The following is a 22,771-nucleotide window of genomic DNA, read 5'->3' as shown; positions in this document are numbered from 1 at the left end:
GTACTGTTCAGGAGATATCTGGAGAGAGTCGTTTTAGGGGCCGACCCTGTAACTCCTTTCAGGGACCGCATAACAAAGAAATTTTTGTTGCATATTGATAAGCTCAATATTTTGAGCATCTTTTGTTCAATATTGCTTATCAAAATTTTCCTCCATTTAGATATATTGAGCATCAAAATTTTGGACCTCTGGCCCCTTAAATCCCTAATTACGTAATATAGGAGTAAATGATTGCCATGTATAGGTGAATAAAGTTAGAATAAACAAAATTGCTTCTATGACGTATCACAAAATATTTTACAGTAAAAAGTTATCATCAAAAGACTTTAAAGCCCCCTCAGCCCCTAATTTGAAGGGCCAGCCCCTTTTTCTTGATCTCAAATGAAATCTCTTGTCAATGCAAACACATTTTGTTCAACAAGAGTTTAGAAATTCTGTACTGTTCAGGAGATATCTGGAGAGAGTCGTTTTAGGGGCCGACCCTGTAACTCCTTTCAGGGACCGCATAACAAAGAAATTTTTGTTGCATATTGATAAGCTCAATATTTTGAGCATCTTTTGTTCAATATTGCTTATCAAAATTTTCCTCCATTTAGATATATTGAGCATCAAAGTTTTGGACCTCTGGCCCCTTAAAATCCCTAATTACGTAATATAGGAGTAAATGATTGCCATGTATAGGTGAATAAAGTTAGAATAAACAAAATTGCTTCTATGACGTATCACAAAATATTTTACAGTAAAATGTTATCATCAAAAGACTTTAGAGCCCCCTCAGCCCCTAATTTGAAGGGCCAGCCCCTTTTTCTTGATCTCAAATGAAAGCTCTTGTCAATTCAAACACATTTTGTTCAACAAGAGTTTAGAAATTCTGTACCGTTCAGGAGATATCTGGAGAGGGTCGTTTTAGGGGCCGACCCTGTAACTCCTTTAAGGGACCGCATAACAAAGAAATTTTTGTTGCATATTGATAAGCTCAATATTTTGAGCATCTTTTGTTCAATATTGCTTATCAAAATTTTCTTCAATTTAGAGATACTGAGCATCAAAGTTTTGGACTTCTGGCCCCTTAAAATCCCTAATTACGTAATACAGGAGTAAATGATTGCCATGTATAGGTAAATAACGTTAGAATAATCATAATTGCTTATATAATGTATCACAAAATATTTCACATTAAAAAGTTATCATCAAAAGACTTTAGAGCCTTATCGGCCCCTAATTTGAAGGACCAGCCCCTTTTTCTTGATCTCAAATGAAAGCACTTGAAAAAATAAATTTTAATTGCTCTACATGTCTTAACAAAATATTTTCAAGAAAAGAGATAGTTAAAGAAAACCAAGAAAAATCACTACATTTTTTATGTCTCAATTTTCAGGTCCAGGCGAGCTTCGGCGCCTTTTGTGTTAAACATAAATGGCTCACTTTAGACAAAACTACAATAATTCGTCTACAATTCCTGAAAATTTGAATTTGATATCTTTTATCGTTTAGGAGGAGTTCGACGGACAAGTTGACCCTCTAAAAATCGCTAAAACGTCAATATCTCTAAAACGGAAATGACGTCATCAAAATAAAAAATTTCCAATAAGGTTCAGATCAATATCTATGAGATCTGAAAGTTTCAAGAAAATCGGCCGAGCCATTTCCGAGAACTCGCGCGGACAAAATTTGTAAGAAAAAAAAAGAAAAATAATAATAGGGAAAAAGAAACAAAGCAAAAACAATAAGGTCTTCCGTTGGAAACGGAAGACCTTAATAATAACTAGATTCGATCTCGTTGCGAGCAACGAGTGGGTCTTCCGTCCGATTTTTGAATAGATTAGATTAAACTTATCAATTCAAAGATAAAATCGTTGATCTAAGCGAAAAAAATGAAAAAAAAATTTGCGGCACTCGAGGCTTGAACCCGGGTCGCCTGGGCCATGTCCACGACTATATCGACTGAGCTACTCGGACTCTCGCTTCAGGACTTTGACGCTTAATTTCTCGAGAATGCCTCGATCGATTTTTAAACAAAGTACATATTCTGAATCAGTGAAAGGGTCACTATAAGGTGTGAACATTTCAAAGAAAAATATTGAAAAATAAAAAAGTCGAAAAATTCAATTTTTGAAATTTCCTTCCGGTGACGACCGGAAGTGACGGCGGACATTCTCTATACCGAGGTGCACCAGGAAATCGATAGATCTATCATCTCTGAAATTCTCAGCTCTCTATCTTTGCTCGTTTTTGAAAAACCTGAGCGACAAAATTGACTTTTTAAAATCGTAAACGGACGATAACTTCCGACCGGAAGTGAATTTTCAAAATCTGTTTCAGCGGTATAAATTTCAGATAACGAGGCTTTAGTCCTGAAAATTTGAGAGAAATCCATCGTCCCATCTCTGAAAAATCGCCTGCACAAAATTTGTAAGACAAAAAAAGAATAATAATAATAACTAGACACGATCTCGTTGCGAGCAACGAGGAGGTCTTCCGATCGATTTTTAGAATGAAATATGACATCATCGAGTTTGATTTTCGACAGCAAACATGTTATGGAACAGGAGTGAAGTACTAATGCTTTATTGTATTGTTTTTGTATAAGTTCTCTTGCTTTTTTAACCTAATCTAGCTTTAATAACCTTTCACAAAATGGCTTTCATTATAGGGCTATAGATAAAAGATTTTAGAGCTCTTTGATCCCCTAATTTAAGGGGCAAGTCCCTTTTTCTTGGATTCAAATGAAAGGACATTTAATTCTGAACACATTTTGTCAGCAAGTGTTTAGAAAATGTTTGTCCCCTAAAAACCCTTAATTACGTAACACATGATGAAATCATTACATTGCTTGAATATATAACTATAAGATAAACACATTTGCTTCTATAACATTTCACAAAATATTTCTCAGTAAAGGGCTACAGATTAAAGACTTTAGAGCCCTTTGGTCCCCTTTTATTAGGGGCCAGCCCCTTTTTCTTGACATGGAATGAAAGGTCATTAAATTCTACACAAATTTTGTTCAACACATGTTTAGTTAATTCGTTACCGTTTTGGAGATAGATGAGAAAGAAGGTTTTAGGGGCCGGTCCCTTATCTCCGTTTAGGGGCCTTTCAACGAAATTCTGACGGTTGCAATTTGTTGAGAACATCATTTTGAACAACTTTTCTTTTATACTGCATTACAAAATATTTTTCCTTTCTGAGATAAGGGTGATCAAATTTTTTGACTTTTGGCCCCTAAAAACCCTTAATTACGTAACACATGATAAAATAATTACATTGCTTGAATACAGAACTATAAGATAAACACATTTGCTTCTTTACTATTTCACAAAATATCTCTCAGTAAAGGGCTACAGATTAAAGATTTTAGAGCCCTTTGGTCCCCTAATTTGAGGGGCCAGCCCCTTTTTCTTGATTTCAATTAAAAGGTCATTTAATTCTACACAAATTTTGTTCAACAAGTGTTTAGAATTTCGTTACCGTTTTGGAGATATATGAGAAAGAAGGTTTTAGGGGCCGGTCCCTTATCTTCTTTAAGGGGCCGTTCAACTAAATTTTGACGGTTGCAATATGTTGAGAACATCATTTTGAACAACTTTTCTTTTATACTGCATTACAAAATATTTTTCTTTCCTGAGATATGGGTGATCGAATTTTTTGACTTTTGGCCCCTAAAAACCCTTAATTACGTAACACATGTTAAAATCATTACATTGCTTGAATACAGAACTATAAGATAAACACATTTGCTTCTATAATTTTTCACAAAATATCGCTCAGTAAAGGGCTACAGATTAAAGATTTTAGAGCCCTTTGGTCCCCTAATTTGAGGGGCCAGCCCCTTTTTCTTGATATCAAATAAAAGGTCATTTAATTCTACACAAATTTTGTTCAACAAGTGTTTAGAAAGTCGTTACCGTTTTGGAGATATATGAGAAAGAAGGTTTTAGGGGCCGGTCCCTTTTCTCCTTTTAGGGGCCGTTTAACGAAATTTTGACGGTTGCATTTTGTTAGGAACATAATTTTGAACAACTTTTCTTCTGTACTGCATTACAAAATATTTTTGCTTTGTGAGACATGGATGATCGAAATATTGGACTTTTGGCCCCTAAAAACCCCTAATTACGTAACATATGAGAAAATCCTTATACTGCTTGGCTTCATAACTGTATAATAAACATATTTGCTTCTATAATTTATTACAAAATATCCCTCGGTAAAGAGTTATGGTTATAAGACTTTAGAGCCCTCTAGGTCCCTTATTTGAGGGGCCAGCCCCTTTTTCTTGATATCAGCTGAAAGGTCTTGTAAATATAAACTTTTTTTACATTACATGTTTTAACAAAATATTTTCCAGAAAAGAGATAACGAGAGAAAAGCACAAAAATCCACGACGCTTTTTTAATGTCAATTTTCGAGCCGTAGCGAGCTTTGGCGCCAGTAGTGCTAAACATACAAAACAACAATCATGCAAAACTTCAATCTTTCCTTTACCTACCGTAGAAATTTGAGCTTAATATCTCTTATAGTTTAGGAGAACAACAGAAGACAAAATACCCATATAAAAATTAGAAAAATCTCAAAATCTCAAAAACGGATGTGACGTCATCAACACAAAAAAAATTTAATCAGGTTCAGACCAATATCTATTACATCTGAAACTTTCATTGAGATCGGCCGAGCCGTTTCTGAGAAATCGCGTGCACAAAAATAGGAAGAAAAAAAATAATAATAACTAGACACGATCTCGTTGCGAGCAACGAGGAGGTCTTCCGTGCGATTTTTTGAAGGTTATATGACCTTGACTTTGATATTTAACCCTTTATCTCCTTATCGGGGCAACAATAAAAAAAAATTGATGGTTGAATTTTGTTAGGAACATCATTCTCAGCGTTTTATTCTATATTGATTTTCAAAATGATGCTTTTTAAAATATTTGTTCTGTTTGAGGTATGTTATCAACATTTTGTACTTCTGGCCCCTTAAAACCCATTAAAAACCCCTTAATACGGAGCTCATGATAAAATAATTATAATATATTGTTAAATAAATGTGAGATGAACATTATTGCTTCCTAAACATATAACAAAATAATTTTCAGTAAAGTGCTATGAAAGAAAGACTTTAGAGCCCTATTGGCCCCTAAATTGAAGGGCCAGCCCCTTTTTCTTGGCATCATACGAAAGTTCTTTTGATATTAAACATATTTTGTTCAACAAGTGTTTAGAAATTCTTTGCCGTTTTAGAGCTATCTGGGATAGGACATTTTAGGGGCTGACCCCTAATCTCCTTATTCGGGCCAGATAACGAAACTTTTATGATTGAATATTGTTTAAAACATCAATCTTGGCATCTTTTATTCTATATTGCTTTTCAAAATATTTGTCCTTTTTGAGATATATTCGATCGAAGTTTTGGACTTCTGGCCCCTTGAAACCCCTAATTACGTAACGCATAATAAAAATTTTATAATGTGTAGTTTTATTAGTAAAAGATGAACATTTTTGCTTCTTAAACATGTTACAAAATATTTCTCAGAAAAGTGCTATGAAAGAAAGACTTCAGAGCCCTTTTGGCCCCTAAATTGAAGGGCCAGCCCCTTTTTCTTGGCATCATACGAAAGTTCTTTTAATATTAAACATTTTTTGTTCAACAAGTGTTTAGAAATTCTTTGCCGTTTTTGAGCTATCTGGAATAGGACATTTTAGGGGCTGACCCCTAATCTCCTTATTGGGGCCAGATAACGAAACTTTTATGATTGAATATTGTTTAAAACATCATTCTAAGCATCTTTTATTCTATATTGCTTTTCAAAATATTTGTCCTTTTTGAGATATATTCGATCGAAGTTTTGGACTTCTGGCCCCTTAAAACCCCTAATTACGTAACGCATAATAAAAATTTTATAATGTATAGTTTTATTAAATAAAGATGAACATTATTGCTTCTTAAACATATTACAAAATATTTCTCAGTAAAGTGCTAAGGAAGAAAGACTTTAAAGCCCCTTTGGCCCCTAATTTGAGGGACCAGCCCCTTTTCTTTGTTATCAAACGATAGCTCTTGTAAATATAAATTTTATTTGCTCTATATGTTATGGTAAAATATTTTCAGGAAAGGAGATAAAGAACGAAAACCATTAAAAATTACATCGTTTTTTCAAACTCGATTTTCGGGTTCAGGCGAGCTTTGACGCCTTTGAAGCCAGACAACCATAAATGCCTTTAAACACATCTACAATCTTTTGTCTACAATCCCTGAAAATTTAGATTCAATATCTTTTTTCGTTTAGGAGGAGATAGCAGGACAAAATGACCCTCTAAAAATCACTAAAACGTCAATATCTCCCGAACGGAAATGACGTCATTAAAATAAAAAATTATATATAAGGTTTTTATCAATATCTACAAGATCTGAAATTTTCAAGAAAATCGGTCAAGACGTTTTCGAGAAATCGCTTGTACAAAAAAGCGTAAGAAAAAAAAAAAATAATAAAAGGGAAAAAGAAACAAAGCAATAACAATAAGGTCTTCCGTTGGAAACGGAAGACCTTAACTAGATTCGATCTCGTTGCGAGCAACGAGTGGGTCTTCCGTCCAATTTTTGAATATATAAGATTAAACCTATCAATTCAAAGATAAAATCGTAGATCTAAGCGAAAAAAAGAGAAAAAAAATTTGCGGCACTCGAGGCTTGAACCCGGGTCGCCTGGGCCATGTCCACGACTATAACGACTGAGCTACTCGGACTCTCGCTTCAGGACTTTGACGCTTAATTTCTCGAGAATGCCTTGGTCGATTTAAAAACAAATTACATATTATGAATTAGTGAAAGGGTCACTATAAGATGTATAAGTTTCAAAAAAAAATATTAAAAAATAAAAAAGTCGAAAAATTCAATTTTTCAAATTTCCTTCCAATGACGACCGGAAGTGACGGTGGAAATTTTCTTGAGTGTGTTGCACCAGAAAAACGGTAGATCTATCGTCTCTGAAAATGTCAGCCCTATATCTTTACTCATTTTTGAGAAACGTCGCAGACAAAATTCGCTTTTAAAAATCGTTTATCGACAATAACTTCCGAACGGAAGTGAATTTTCAAAAATTGAAAAAAACCTATAAACTTCAGATAGACACGCGTTAGTGTTGAAAATTTGGATGAAATCGATGGAGCCATCTCCAAGAAATCGTCTGCACAAAATCAGCTTGAAAAAAAAGAATAATAACAATAAGAAAAGTGAAAAAGAAACAATAGAATAATAGAAGGGTCTTCCGCTGAAGACGGAAGACCCTAATAATAATAATAACTAGATTCGATCTCGTTGCGAGCAACGAGTGGGTCTTCCGTGAGATTTTTGAGTAGAGAAGACGACTTTTAACACGAAATTGTTATTCTATCCAAAAAAAAATTAAATTTTTTTTTTCGGCAGTCGGGGCTTGAACCCGGGTCGCCTGGGCCATGTCCACGACTATATCAACTGAGCTACTCGGGCTCTCGCTTCAGGACTTTGACGCTTAATTTCTCGAGAACGCCTCGATCGATTTTAAAAATAATTACATATTCTGAATCAGTAAGAGGGTCACTATCAACTGTTAAAATATAAAAAAGAAATATTAAAAAATAAAAAAGTCGAAAAATTTAATTTTTTAAATTTTTTTCCTTTGACAAAAAGAAGTGACGGCAGACACATTCTTGAGTGTGTTGCGCCAGAAAAACAGTAGGTCTATCATCTCTGAAAATTTCAGCTTTATATCTTTACTCATTTTTGAAAAACCTGTCAGACAAAATTGACTGTTAAAAATCGTAAAATGACGATAACTTCCGAACGGAAGTGAATTTCTAAAAAATTTTCCCGCGGTACAAACTTCAGACGGCGGGGCATCTTTACTGAAAATTTAAAAGAAATCGAACGAGTAATCGCCGAGAAATCTTCTGCACAAAATGTGTAAGGAAAAAAAGAATAATAATAATAACTAGATACGATCTCGTTACGAGTAACGAGTAGGTCTTCCGTTCAATTTTTAAACGATACGATTAAAATATCAATGAAATTTCAGAATTCCACCTAAAATATTCCCTTTCAGATAATGAAAACGATTGTCAATATCCTTCATAATGCGTAACAAAGTGTTTTGCTTTTTCACATTTTGCTTATTAAAGATTTAAGAGTTTAGTCCCCTAAAATCCCAAATTACGTCATCAATGGGTGTGGCAATGAGTTTTACAAACTGATATTGTTATGATCAAAAACTTTGTTTCTGTAATGCATTACAAAATCTTGATTGTTTTTAAGGCATGTGAAAAAGACTTTACGAGTGGCTTAGCCCCTAATGTAAGGGGCCAGCCCCTTTTTCCTGAGTTCATTCAAAAGGTCTCACAAATACTAACAATATTTGTTCTTACAAGTATCTAAAATTGTTGATCATTTTTTTTTTTTTGATACAGATGATTGAATATTTTAGGGGCCAGTCCTCTAGATCCTTAATGGGGACAGACATTGGTATTTTGATTGATGGAATCAATGAGAATCATCAATGCAAGCATTTTCCCTTCCACTATGCTTAACAAAATATGTCTCCTTCTCTAGATATATTGCATCAACGGTTAAGTACTTTGGCCCCTACAAATCCCTAATTACGTAATAAATGGGCATAGCAATGATTTTTCCTGATAAATATTGTTATGATCAACAACTTTGTTTCTATAATGCATTACAAAATCTTTATCATTTTTAAGTTATTTGTAATAGAGTTTACGAGTGTCTTTGCCCCTTATTTAAGGGGCCAGCCCCTTTTTCTTAAATTCAATCGAAAGGTCCCACAAATTCTAACATTTTTTGTTCTGACATCTATTTGAAATTGTTGTTCATTTTTGAGATACAAATGTTTGAATATTTAAGGGGCCAGCCCTCTATATCCTTAATGGGGACAGACTTTGGTATTTTGATTGATGGAATCAATGAGAATCATCAATGCAAGCATTTTCTCTTTTACTATGCTTAACAAAATATGTCTCCTTCTCTAGATATATTGCGTCAAAGTTTAAGTACTTTGGCCCCTAAAAATCCCTAATTACGTAATAAATGGGCGTGTCATGATTTTTCCTGATAGATATTGTTACGACCAACAACTTTGTTTCTATAATGCAATACAAAATCTTTATCGTTTTTCAGATATCTGTAATAGAGTTTACGAGTGTCTTTGCCCCTTATTTAAGGGGCCAGCCCCTTTTTCTTAAATTCAATCGAAATGTCTCACAAATTCTAACATTTTTTGTGCTGACATCTATTTAAAATTGTTGTTTATTTTTGAGATACAAATGTTTGAAAATTTAAGGGGCCAGCCCTCTAGATCCTTAATGGGGACGGAAATTCGTGGTTTGATAAGTGGAATCGATTTAAATCATAAATTTAAACATTTTCTCTTCTATGATGTCTAACAAAATATGTTTACTTCTCTAGTTATATTGCGTCAAAGTTTAAGTACTTTGGCCCCTAAAAATCCCTAATTACGTAATAAATGGGCGTGGCAATAATTTTTTCTAATAGATATTGGTACGATCAACAACTTTGCTTCTATAATGCATTACAAAATCTTTATCGTTTTAAAGTTATTTGTAATAGAGTTTAAGAGTGTCTTGGCCCCTTAATAAAGGGGCCAGCCCCTTTTTCTTGATTTTGTTGGAAAGAACTAATTATCCTCTATCACTTTTGTTATATATGTCTTATCAAAATATCAACTGATAAAAAGATATAAATCAAAACGTGTGAAAATTTTTAATGAAAATTCGTACTCAATTTTCGTGCCCATGCGAGCTCCAAAAAATGGCGCCACTGGCGTAAAACAAAATAATAGTGCACAACTTCAGACTATAGACTACCTATCCTGAAAATTTCATAGTCATATCTCTTATAGTTTCTGAGATCACCTCTGCACAAAATAGGTCGTAAAAAAATAGAAAATCCGCCGTAACTCGGTACCGGAAGTGACGATTTCAAAATTTCAAAAAACATCTAGAATTATTACCTTTGGCAATCATCTGTGAAAAAATGGTCAAAATCGGCCGAATAGTTTTTGAGAAATCGCGTGCACAAAATTTGTGGAAAAAAATAATAATAAGAAACAGTACGAAAACAATAAGGTCTTCCGTTGGAAACGGAAGACCTTAATAATAATAGAATTGAAAAAGAAACCGAAGAATAATAGAAGGGTCTTCCGCTGAAGACGGAAGACCCTAATAATAATAAGAAAAGTGAAAAAGAAACCGAAGAATAATAGAAGGGTCTTCCGCTGAAGACGGAAGACCCTAATAATAGGGAAAAAGAAACCGAAGAATAACAAGAAGGTCTTCCGTTGGAAACGGAAGACCTTAATAATAAAAAACATTACAATCACTAGAAGGTCTTCCGTTGTAACGGAAGACCTTAATTATATTAATGGTATACAGGCATGCATGCAAAAAGTTGAATATATTAAGATTACTCAAGCATATAACTGATAGATAAACACTTGTTAAAATTCGGCTTTTATCAGACCTAGACTGGAGTATGGTGATGTTGTTTGGAGCAGCTGTATCAAGGAAATTCCGAATTGCTTAAACATGTACAAATTGAAGCAACGAGGACAGTGACGGGGATCAGAGTTAATTCTTATAAAATCATTTTATATTGTGAGCTTAACTTGGAAACCTTACAATATCGAAGGAAAAACATAAACTAATTATATTCTCCAAGATTATAAATGGTTTAGCACCACAAGAAATGTTGGATTGAATTCAATCATATTTTTGAACTGAACATACATATAATCTTAGGTCGAATGAGCTTTTGTACTATCTACCACTATATACTTATTACAATAGCTTTGCTCCGTCTACATGTAAATTATGGAATAATCTTCATGCAGGAAAGAAAATTTCATCAACTTTATCTTTCTTTAAGTCAAAACTTAAAAAACAAAATAAACCTAAAGCTTAGAAAAATTTCAGTTAAGGCAAAAGGAAATATTATTTTACGTCAATTACGGAATAAAGCTAGTAAAGCTTACTTTAAGGATTTTTTATACTGATGGGAGTCGATGTTTATAGTGTAGGTCTGAAACTGAAGGAAATATGATTTTTCCCCCCTGGATATCCAAGATATACTCAACAAATAGACGAACTTTTTAAACAACTTATTGACATTAGTGTACCTTTTTATATGAACTATATACTTTATGGTAGTTCTGATTTTTCATATAGATAAAATTGTAAAATTGTTTCCCATGTTTATATTTATATTAGAGCTCCAAAGCGTTTTTGATTCTCTTAGGTTACACGGTTTAAACCTATTTAAGTATTATACATGTATATTTACTTAATATATAGTCCCCTTTTATTTACTGTTCTTTTCAAATGGGCTGGATCATGAAAATGTCATTCTTATGTTTGTATCCCTGCAAGTATAAATGAAGGTGATAAGTTTGTTAATGTAGGTGTGAGTCAACATGTATACCAACAATAAATCATACAATCATATATGATAAATATTCAGATAATTATTTAATATTCAAGTATCCCCTGTCTTATATGTACATAATATCAATAATATTCTGTAAACTTGTAATACTATATTCTTACGACTATAGATAATTTCTTCTTGACTTTGTATGTTTGAAAGGGTTTACATAGGCTATGACTCTTATCCAATCCATTCAATAATTTGATCATTCCGTTCAATAAAACACGTTTGAATTGAATTAATAATGGAGGTGGCTGTGATAGGAAGGTCAACCATCTACTCCAACGCTGCTGTATGATCTTCTTCTACATATTTCTATTCAAAAAATGCAATTTACCGATTTATTGACGAAAACAATTACTGTTAGTATTTATGATAAATTTTTGTAATCAAAGCAATTTAGAAACTATTAAGCAAAATTATTTCATTGTCATCCTGTACAAAAATTAGGTTGCTAACTTGCTACAGATTCCATTTAGCAGAATTGTTTATGCCTAAAAAAAAAATCAGCGATTTAATGATATTTAGTTCCCATAGTAACTACGTAACAAATAAAATTTAAAAATAAATGGCTTTCAAGATATAGTTACTACAGCATTGTTCATGAAAGAGTACATGTTAGCATATCATCATTTTGTACACTGTTATTGGCTGGATAGGTATGAATACAGAATTCAGATAATCACAGTTTTAACAAACTGAGTGGGTGCGAGCACAAAAATCTCAATATGACAAACTCTAAATTTTGTATTTGCACACACCCAGAAAATCTACAATGAACAATATCAAAGTTTCAATTTACTGGGTGAACGTTAAACCAAAATTAAACAATATGATGTATTGTGATTTTTAAAATATTTACATGTGTACACTTCTCCAGCGAATTTAAAAAATGGAGTTTAACTGCATTGAATTTTTTAACGTGTAATTATGTATATGTCAAGGGGTAGCTGATATATAATATTATGGGCTACATTTGGGAACAATTTAAAAGAACTTCAAAGCCTGTTGTGGAAATGACGCTGAATATTTATTGTTGTATTTGTATATCGAATAAATGGTTTCCTCAAGTACAGCTAGGTGATCTATAATCATACACAATTATAATATTACTATTAAAAACACTCTCATTCTCTACATTCACTCATTAAATTTATGTTTAGTTAAATAATATTTAAGTTAAACATATTTGATTAAAATAACTCACCAAGTATAACATTAATATGAACTAAGATAATAGTCGGGTTGACAAGCTATGAAGCTTAATAATTCAACCGTCTGTCTTGGGTGGCGTTGTGATATTAAATCAAAGTTCGTGCTAAAAAATCGATAATGCAAACGGACATGCGCACTCACTCACTTAAACCCGAAAAACCAGTCTAACACACCCATTCATTCACTGATCCACCCGCCAAACGTAACCACGTGACCTCTCGTACTACTATCATACTATGAATGATTGTATGAATGAATGAAGCGGTGTGAATGTATACAAATGAACAAAGGGAAATGAAAACATGAAATGTTGAAATAAGTGAACGCAAATATGAATACTAATTAACTAAAATAATTAATATTAATTACAAATATTCTTAAAAAAACATATATTCTTTTAAGAAATATGTAGATATCACAAAAACAGCTATCATACGCGAAAAGTTTATTATGAATAAAATAGTTATTACATATTTAAAGTGATAATATGTAAATTAAAAAATATTCATTTATAAAGTCTCATTTTTTAACCCCCCCCCCCCCCCCCCCCCCCGTTGAAACATATAGATATAAAGAATAAATATAGTTATAGTTATAATATAAGTTATAATATTGATTTGTTATTTTGTGCTTCTTTGCTGTTGAATTTTGAACCGGTTTCATGATCAAAATTCCACGATGCGGGTCAATTTTCAACGGATTAGGGTCTTTATTCAACACCTTCCGTCTCATTATTCAACGTGGAAAAATGACCCCCGGGTCAATTTTCAACCCGGGTCAAAATTCTTCGTTACACCGGCAATGCGAAGAGCGTCTAAATTTAGCGAGCTGCTGTCAGAAAAGAGCTCTATATTTGTACTGAAAAAAACCGTTATTTTTTATGACAAAAATAAAACGAAAAACACTAAAATCCATAATTTTAAAGATGAAACCATCAGTCAACACACAATTAAGAGAGAAAAAACATTTGGCACTTGGGGACTTAACCCGGGGCACCTGGGCACATGTACACCACTCTTACGACTGAGCTACGCGGACCCTTGCTTCAAGACTTTTGAGCTCAAAATCTCAAGAATGCGTGGATCGATTTTAAAACAAATTTCATACTCAGTAGATTTATTAGCGTCTCCACGAATAGTAACATAACAAATTCAAGTAAAAAAAAAATGAAAAATTATGGTTTTTCATTTCCTTCCCGTGACGATTGGAATTAACGGCGGAAGTTCGGATATGCAACGGATACTGCAGCCGTTCACTCTCTACCATCTTTGAAAATTTGAAAGTTCTATCTTAAATACTTTTGGAGGAAAATTGTAAATAAGCAGTAACTTAAAATCTCCAAAATATCGGTACCGGAAGTGACGACAAAAAATGTCGTGTAATTTTCATACAAAGAATTTTATATGATAAGAGTTTAATTTGGCCCCCATAATTCGCCATTTTTTAAGTGTTTCGGGTACAATAAAATGTTAACTAATTTTGTAGAAGAGTTGATATAAAATATATTGTTCATATATTTATTTGATTTATTTGCACTCACTGGTAGTATATGACGTCAAAAGTGACGCCATTTCTATAATTCAATCAAAATCAGCCAAAAATAGGCATTTTTCTTATCTATTTACGAATGGGAAATATAAAGCGCATGCTTGAACAAGGAAAATTTTTTTTGTCACTTACTAGTCTTGGCTCGATACATCTCTGATTAAAATATTCTATGTGTTCAAGAATGCGCTCTATGTTTTCAGACTGAAAAACTGCTTGAAAACAAGCTGTTTTACCCTAAAAATCCAAAAATGGCGGGAAAAGGTTGTCTTTACAATGTCATATTTCTAAATTGTGGGCACTTGAACCAACTTGAATATTATGTAAACACATCACATATATATCTGTACTAAGAAAACAAAGAATGATAGTAAAATGATGATGTTCATTTTAGGGGGCCATTTTAGGCCCTTATCATATATAGTCCTTTTGTCATGAATAAAATATAAAAATTTCATGAAAATCGGCTAAAGCATTTTTAAGAAAAATTGGGAGAAAAAAAACCAGTTATAGAGGAAACAAATCAAAGCAATAACAATAAGGTCCTCTGTTGGAAACGGAAGACCTTAATAATAGTGAAAAAGAAACAAAGCAATAACAATATTTTAATCAAGACCTTAATAAGGGGAGACTTGGTAATGAGATATCAGAAAGTAAATGTTCTAGGAATACACAAAAATAACTGAAATGGCCCGTGGGTCAAAACCAAGAAATTAAGTAGCATACTTAAAAAATACAACACAGGAAAAGTTTGCCAGCTATATTTTACACGGAGATAACCTAAAACCTCATAGAGAAAAAAGGAAATTAATTGATTTTCTCAAGAAAAAGGAAATGACAGACCTATAGGTGGTATTTTTGCAACCGTCTAACCTGCATGCATTTTGAATCTGCAATATGATAGACCATTGCTTAAGAAGTTTATAACTACCTTTGTTATCAGTGTATACTTGAAATTTTCTACCGAAATAAACAACAGTTTAAATTTCAATAGGATTTTAACAAAATTCCCTTTGGATTTGAAAATCCGATAGGAAATTTTAATTTTCTACAGGATAACTAACCGTGTGAATCAAATTCCTGCATGAAATGCTTTTCTTTTGAGGAAATGTAATTCCTATATGATGCTTACAGAATACTACCTATAAAAGGCAAATATCTCACCTGTCAGGCCAGACACATTGAGAACAATAACTGTTATATACTCTCCAGATATTTGTGTATCAAATGTTATTAAAACAAACTTTTAATATATAACAGTATTTTATATGTTTAAAGTATGTCATGGATCTCTGTAGTTAAATTCTACTGATATATTTAAAATTTCTTATTTGATTTTTTATTGCAATTTGCGATTGAACGATGAGTGTGGGCATAATTAGACTGCAATGGTCCCCTTTAGAAAAAAAAACTCTATATAAAGGTCCACATGAATACAGAATTTTAAAAAACTGAAATGTATGGCTTTTAACAAAACGAAAGTTTACAACAAACCAATTTTATTAATATCTAAATTTTAGGTTCAACAAATGGTTATGTTTTGGCATAGTTCGGGTAAGCTAATTGGACACTTATAGATGTCTCAGAAACCTTCTGAAGCTCTTAATAGATCCATCTTAAGAACGTCTTATTCTAATTTCTAGTGTTAATTTTTTGTGATCATAATCAAAGGAGATATACATTGTATGTCATTTGAATGAGACCAAACCCCTAAAACACCTTGTGGTAACCCTATAGTCCAAACCTTAGGACGGAAAATGATAACCCGACAGATCCCCTACCCTGGCATTTAATGCACACTTCAATGATAAGGAATATCAAAGTACTGAAAGTACTGATAGACGGAGGCATCATTTCGGATGAAACTAAACTAATGACAATATATGATTTTTGTTATTTAAGGAAAAACAGCGTGCTTACCCATTATCATGTTAGAATATTCGCGAAACGTTTTAGTATTATGGCAAGGTCGCGAGGATATTTTTCAGGTTGACATCAGAGTTGGGTAGATAATATTAAAGGGTCTTTGACACGATTTTAGATCAACTTTTATTTTTATTTTTTTAATGTATAATATGATTTACTTGCTCATTTTGAATAATTGACCAAAATTTGAACGTTAGAAGTCATATTTTAAGAGAGATACAGAGGTAAGGATTAATTGGTATGTAAACAAACTCCTATATTTGTTTACAAATATTGTAAAGTATGGAATAACCATTTCTTTGATCAAATGACTCGTGGCAAACAAGTCATTTGTTTCAATGATTCAATGTGTTCATAGATTGTATGATAAACAGAAAAAAGCAATCTTTGCTTGAGATTTAAACCAATAAAACACATATTTAAACCATAACATTGCTTGAGCTTTGTTTACAAAGATTTTAGAACTCTGCATCTTGCTTATAACTCAAAATTTGACTTTCAAATTTTGATAAAGCATTAAACGTACCCATATTAGCCGTTCTAAACAGTACAATTGGAAAAATAAAATTTTTAAAATGTTAAGCTCAAATCGTGTCCAAGTCCCTTTAAAATAACTAGACAAAGTGTTGTTCTCCTGTTTTAAAATATTTAACTTTATTGCTGAGGCAAAACAGTCCCCGATTGTGATTTTAAATTTGGAGTGCTTCCACCTGCTTCATGCGCAGATTTCTATGAGATGAAAAACCGTGTTTTGGATGTTTGAGTGTCCCTTTTTCTGATTTTTTACAGATATCAACGCGTCTTGACCTCATGAATAACAAAGTCCTGAACATGTGACTCAAATCTTTTTACATTCTCGCTTTGAACCCACGGATGCGACATTGTGATCGAAAATCAAAACGATCGCAAAAGTCTAAATTTTACCTAATGCTAAAAAGAGGGTTTTCAGATTGATTTCTTTGCTGTTTTGGAGTGATTTAATTCTACATCGAAAATTAAATGTAAAAGATGCATTTATAAACAGTAAAATGTATCTTCATGATAAATAAAATCATTGTATTCCCATTAATATATATTCACTTATACTAAACATCCTAAAATAATATGAAAAAAAACCCGGAAAAAAATTCATAAATACTGCTTGTAATGAAACATATTGGTTAAATCCATTGTGTTTAAGTGCGTTGATAAAATATTTAGTGACTATAACATTTGACCTTGAGTTGTCTTTCTTGGGGATATGCAATATAATGTAAGATTTGTCCTTAAGGTTTACGGCCTTAAATCTAATTAAGGTCTGGAGGGGTGATATATATAATTGTTTTCCCTTGGACTGAAATGTCACACTTTCACTGGTTTAGACATAGCACGTGATTGCCTCATATATCTCTATATTTGTTCGTTGAGAAATAATATAAGACAATAAGACCGTCATTGGCCGACGCTTCCCTTACTCATTTTGACATTTCATAGTATTTAATACAAAAACCGCATGCTGTAAGTTCTTAAAGTATTTGGAGTTGTTGCCCTTTGAAATTCTTTAAAATTAGAGCAGTTGCTCTTAGAATATTGACGTCACATTGTTTTGTCTGGAGCAGAACAAAATGGCAGCGTCGAAATTTGCTCAGATCTCTGCAGAGGAAAGGGAAAAAACTTTCAAAATTGAATAGCAACAACACCTTGTAAGTGAACATAGGTGAAGCAAAGATTTTTAAAGAGCATTTGAATTGTGAGACTGAAAATTTTGAAAAGTTTAAATGAGTTAAATTGGACGAGGTGTTAGGCATCGTGTACATGGCTTTGCGTAGATCATCGCTATTTGTGAATGAATATGTCGCTTAATAGTCCTCGGGAAAACAAAACACCTATTAGGTTAGTTACTGACTCATTTCGGAAATATATTGGGTTGATCAATCTCATAGACGGCTCGGCTTCGCCTCGCCCTCTATGAGATTGATCAACCCAATATATTTCCGTAGTGAATCAGTAACTAACCTAATACGTAATAGTAAATTGTAATTGTTCTTTCAGTATTGAATTCTGCCCTTCCTAATTTTTGACATTTAATACAAGATTATTGACTTGAAGGAATGACACCAAATTGTACTTAATCACAGGTAAAGCAGAGTTGCCATGAAAGGAGGTAGTAAACACATTATCATTTGGCTGCCATTGGGTAAAGTATTAAATAGACGTAATAGATAGATAGATAGATAGATAGATAGATAGATAGATAGATAGATAGATAGATAGATAAACTATTTTACCTTCACACCATTTAAACATTTTCCTTTTGATGTGTTCCTTTTGTAGGTGTTCTGTTATTTGTTTTGCTATATTTTGGAACATCTCTTCAGACTCTTTGTTAATGTTTGCCTTTACCTGAAAATGAATTTCAACCAAGTTCGAAGATAGATATAGCAATTCTTTAAGTGGTAATTTTAATTAAACGTTAATCAAGTTTATTGTATTTTTTGTCCGGAAAATGTTAAATTGTTTTTTTATTCCAAATCTTTATGTTGAATGCTTACGGTTTCTGTCCTGTTCTTAAGAAACGTAAGCCTCTTCTCAACCTCTTTTTTCATTTCATTTTTCTCGTCTTGCTTTTTCCGTGAAGCATTTATGTTTGCAATAACATTGACTAAAACTGTGTTTAAGAACTCCTGCAGCCAACTGAAAACATTCAGATGTTTGATTAGTTAATTATGGCCGATAGAAAACAAATCATTAAAATTTTAAAAAGTTCAATAGTAAATCATTTTCCTATAATCTTACAAATAGAGACCAATTGACCACACTGCATTTCTTAGTAACAATTTAAGATCGAAGTAGCAATTTGCTTTACTCTTTAAAATGACTCCGGGGACATTATGTATGAACGGCTTTACCTTACATATAGTTTGTTTCTATTCATTAACATGTTCTTAAGATAAACAAATCTAATTTAACTTTTTCAGGCTTTATTTTTTTTTAATTCTCAATGTGGTCCTTTTTCAACCCCGCAACTTGACACGTATCCTGTTTAGCCTGTACTGTGGCAATACTCCTTTAAAGAATCAAAGTGCGTAAAATCTGAGACAAAATATAGAGTCTCCATTGTGAGTACTACAAAAAATAAAATACTGGAGATGCTTAACAACAACGAGTTTTATTGCGAAATAGCTGAGAACAATGATAAAAAAACATTCAAAAAGTGAAACGATAACTTAACGACCACCAGGCTTCCTCCAATATAACAACCAAAGAAACGGATTTTTAACGGACTTTGATTTCCGGGAAAGTGTCTTTTATGGACTTCTTAAGATACATAAGTCAAAATCAATTACTAGTGCCATTAAAATGTAAAATTATGCATATATTACTTGTATCAAACCGGAATATCTGACATTTAGACCCACTGTGGGTGGACCTAACTCTCCATCACAACGACTGAGCCATACTATGGATATATTATCATATTATCATTATGCTCAGAAGTAAAAATTTATATTCGAGATGATCTTGATTTCCTGAGATATTTACCAGATAAAGTTAACCAAGAAGCAAAGTTGATCACTATGGATGTAACAAATTTGTAAACAAACATAACAACAGATCTCGGTTTCAATGCCCTCAAATGCTGGATCAATAAATATCCACAAAATATCAACAGTCGTTTCAACAGTTAGTTTATCTTAGAGGCAAGCAGTTTAATCCTTAAAAACAATACATTCTCTTTCAACGACAAACATTATTTGCAGCTTAAAGGAACGGGTATGGGGACTAAAATGGCCCCTACTTATGCCACCCTCACATTAGGATACTAAGAAGAGAAAACGTATGAAAAAGCTAGACGGCAATTTAACCATCAAACCACACAGAATATAAAAAAATGTATGCAAAAGATATCTTGCATTTGATGACTGATTTATCATCTGGAATGAGAGCGAAGCCAATTTAACTGTCTTTTTAGACATTGTGAATATACTGGATCCAAACCTCAACTTTACGTGAGATTAAAGTGTGATCGGTATTCCATTTTTGGATGTCCTCATCTCTAAATACAGGAAAAATATAACCACCGACATGTATTACAAACCAACAGATACATGTACCCATCAACACCTCCAATTCAGTTCTTGCCACCCGGGTCATACTAAACGCGCAATTCCATATAACTTAGCAAGACATTTATGTACCATAGTTAGCAACAACGAACGAAGAAATGAACATTTACATGAATTAAAAGCAAGCCTGATAAAACAATGTAATGTAATAGGAATCATAGACGATGGTACATGTATCAAAAAAGCATTAGCACTGAACAGGAAAAACCTTATTAATCCTCATGAAAAAAACACCTCTGATTTAAGGTGGCTCTATACACCCAGAGTTTATTCTAATTTTCAACAGAAGACCACAAAACATATACTTATCAAATATTATAATGATGATAGGGATACTATCATTTTTTTAAAGAATTTTTTAATGTTTTTTCGTGTTAATGTAAATAATGTTTTAAAAAAGACAGCTATTAACAAATTGAGACATTTTTTGTCATATGATGGATATTTTCTTTGGACACAAAAAAAATATTACACTTCTTAACATTCAAAAATGTTATTATTGCAATTTTTTAGTATTTCCCCAAAACATATTTTTTCATATTTTCTTTCTCTGTTGACAAATCATCTGAAAAAGTTTCTTGATGTTATAAGAAAATGTATTTTAATAAATGTGACATAAGAAATTGAATGAAAATCATTATATATAAAAAAAATGTTTTTATTTGGTATGAAAATTCTTCAGGTAAGGGTTATTCTTCCTAATTCCAAGACCCAAACACCTTGGGGACTTTTCATTTCTGAGTTGAAGAAAATTTCCTATATATAATGTTAGAATGATAAATCCAAACATATTTCATATAGGCCTGTATATGTGAATTTATTCGCTTGAATGCAAAACTAGGTCAAATAAATAAATTGGAAAATAAAGGGGTTAATCGGATTTATGTATCCCAACCTGAGAGAAATTAAAAGCAACCCTCCCATCCCCTTAAGGTGTCGATATTAACGTGCATTAAAGTATATAATAATTAAGATATTTTCACCGGTTTAGAATTTTCTTTCACATTATTCAACCAAAAAATTTTTGGAAAGTTAAAAAAATTATAGTTCACAAAGGGAATCGAACTCATGACCTACAGGTTTGTAGTGAATCCACTAACCCACTGCGCTACAGTGTAACATATCGATGATGGGAAAGAAACTATTTAAAGAGTTATACCTGATTTAATTGTTTATTTCGATAAATAATACCACACTACGTGAAAGTGTCACATACCACATTACTTGTAAGTAATGAAATTTTCAATTATCAAATTAAATCTATTCATTTAACAAATGCAAAAAAGCGGTCCCTATACAATTCACCTCAGTTAAAATCAGCCAGTACCGGAATTGCATGCTTCCAGATTTACTATTTTCATATTGCGTCATCAAAAAGTGGTGTATAGAGCCACCTTAAAAATATTACAACTCGTAACTACGCATAATCCGAATAATATTATTTTTATTCCAGTCGTACGTCAACTTAACAACATTCTACAAACTGATGAAAAAATGTCCGAAGTGCTGACAAAATACAACTTCATCAACAGTAAAAGACAGCCCAGGAATCTCCGATGGATACTTTGCAAGTCATCTTTTCAACGTCAATCATATATTGTCAACAAGTGTAACGATCCCCGCTGTGGAACTTGCCAATATATTTAAGACGGGAATTCGTTCTAGTTCGGGGACAAGGACTCTATTGATAATGCATGTGTTGTGCCTCAAAAAATGTAAAATACAACATTACGTGTAGCCGTTGCAACGAATTTTTATGAAGGAGAAACTAGAACAACTCTACGCACCCGTATTCGTATACACAAACAACACGTCAATCAACCCGAGTACAGAAAAAATAAACTTCGTTAACATTTTGATATTTGTGGCCACGGACAATTTTCAGTTTTTCCTTTTATAAACTTTATACGGACAATGCAACGAAGGGAAAAAGAAAAACATTTTATAAAGTCACTAAAACCTTCGTTAAATAGTTTGATATTATTAGTCACATGGTTTACAGTAGACGAGAGCGTAGCTCGAGCCCCCAAGTGGAATTTACTGACCATGTATAAACCATGTTAGGTTTACTAAAAACCATGTAACGATTATATCTCACCGACTCTCTTTTTTAATGATTAAAAAGGAAAAAAACCCATTGGAAATCAAGCTTTTACAATAGTATTACAAGGTTTCAATTTAAGTTGGAAACCTGACGTCATAATGTTCTAAAATGACGCCATAATGCTCCAAGGGGGTAATATTTTCTACTGACTATGTATGGAATATACATAGTCTCCACGTGACTGTTGTTATCCAATGATTTTCTTACAATTTAACAGGAGGTAAGATATTTAGAGGATATCTGTATTGTGTGATTTTATATTTACTTTATCCAACGAGTTGAAATGGTGCATATATTAGCGAGGCTTGCCGAGCGAATATAACCATTTCAACGAGTTGAATGAAGCAAATATAAAATCACACAATTATAGATGTTCTATTTATCTCAT

The 22,771-nt window shown here is 32.6% G+C and overlaps 1 protein-coding gene across 1 annotated transcript in view; it reads right to left on the bottom strand.

Annotated features, from left to right (window-relative positions):
* The window catches only part of LOC128163345 (uncharacterized), a 114,583-nt gene that overhangs the window by 58,102 nt on the left and 33,710 nt on the right, over positions 1-22,771 (bottom strand). The window contains exon 7 of the mRNA XM_052826917.1: positions 18,705-18,846. Coding sequence (XP_052682877.1) covers positions 18,705-18,846 — 142 coding nt within the window. The remainder of the gene's footprint in view (positions 1-18,704; positions 18,847-22,771) is intronic.

The sequence above is a fragment of the Crassostrea angulata genome, chromosome 9 (genome assembly GCF_025612915.1).
Source record: "Crassostrea angulata isolate pt1a10 chromosome 9, ASM2561291v2, whole genome shotgun sequence".
NCBI lineage: Eukaryota > Metazoa > Mollusca > Bivalvia > Ostreida > Ostreidae > Magallana > Magallana angulata.
Note: the sequence above shows the minus strand (reverse complement) of the source record. Positions and strands in the feature narration are given on the sequence as shown.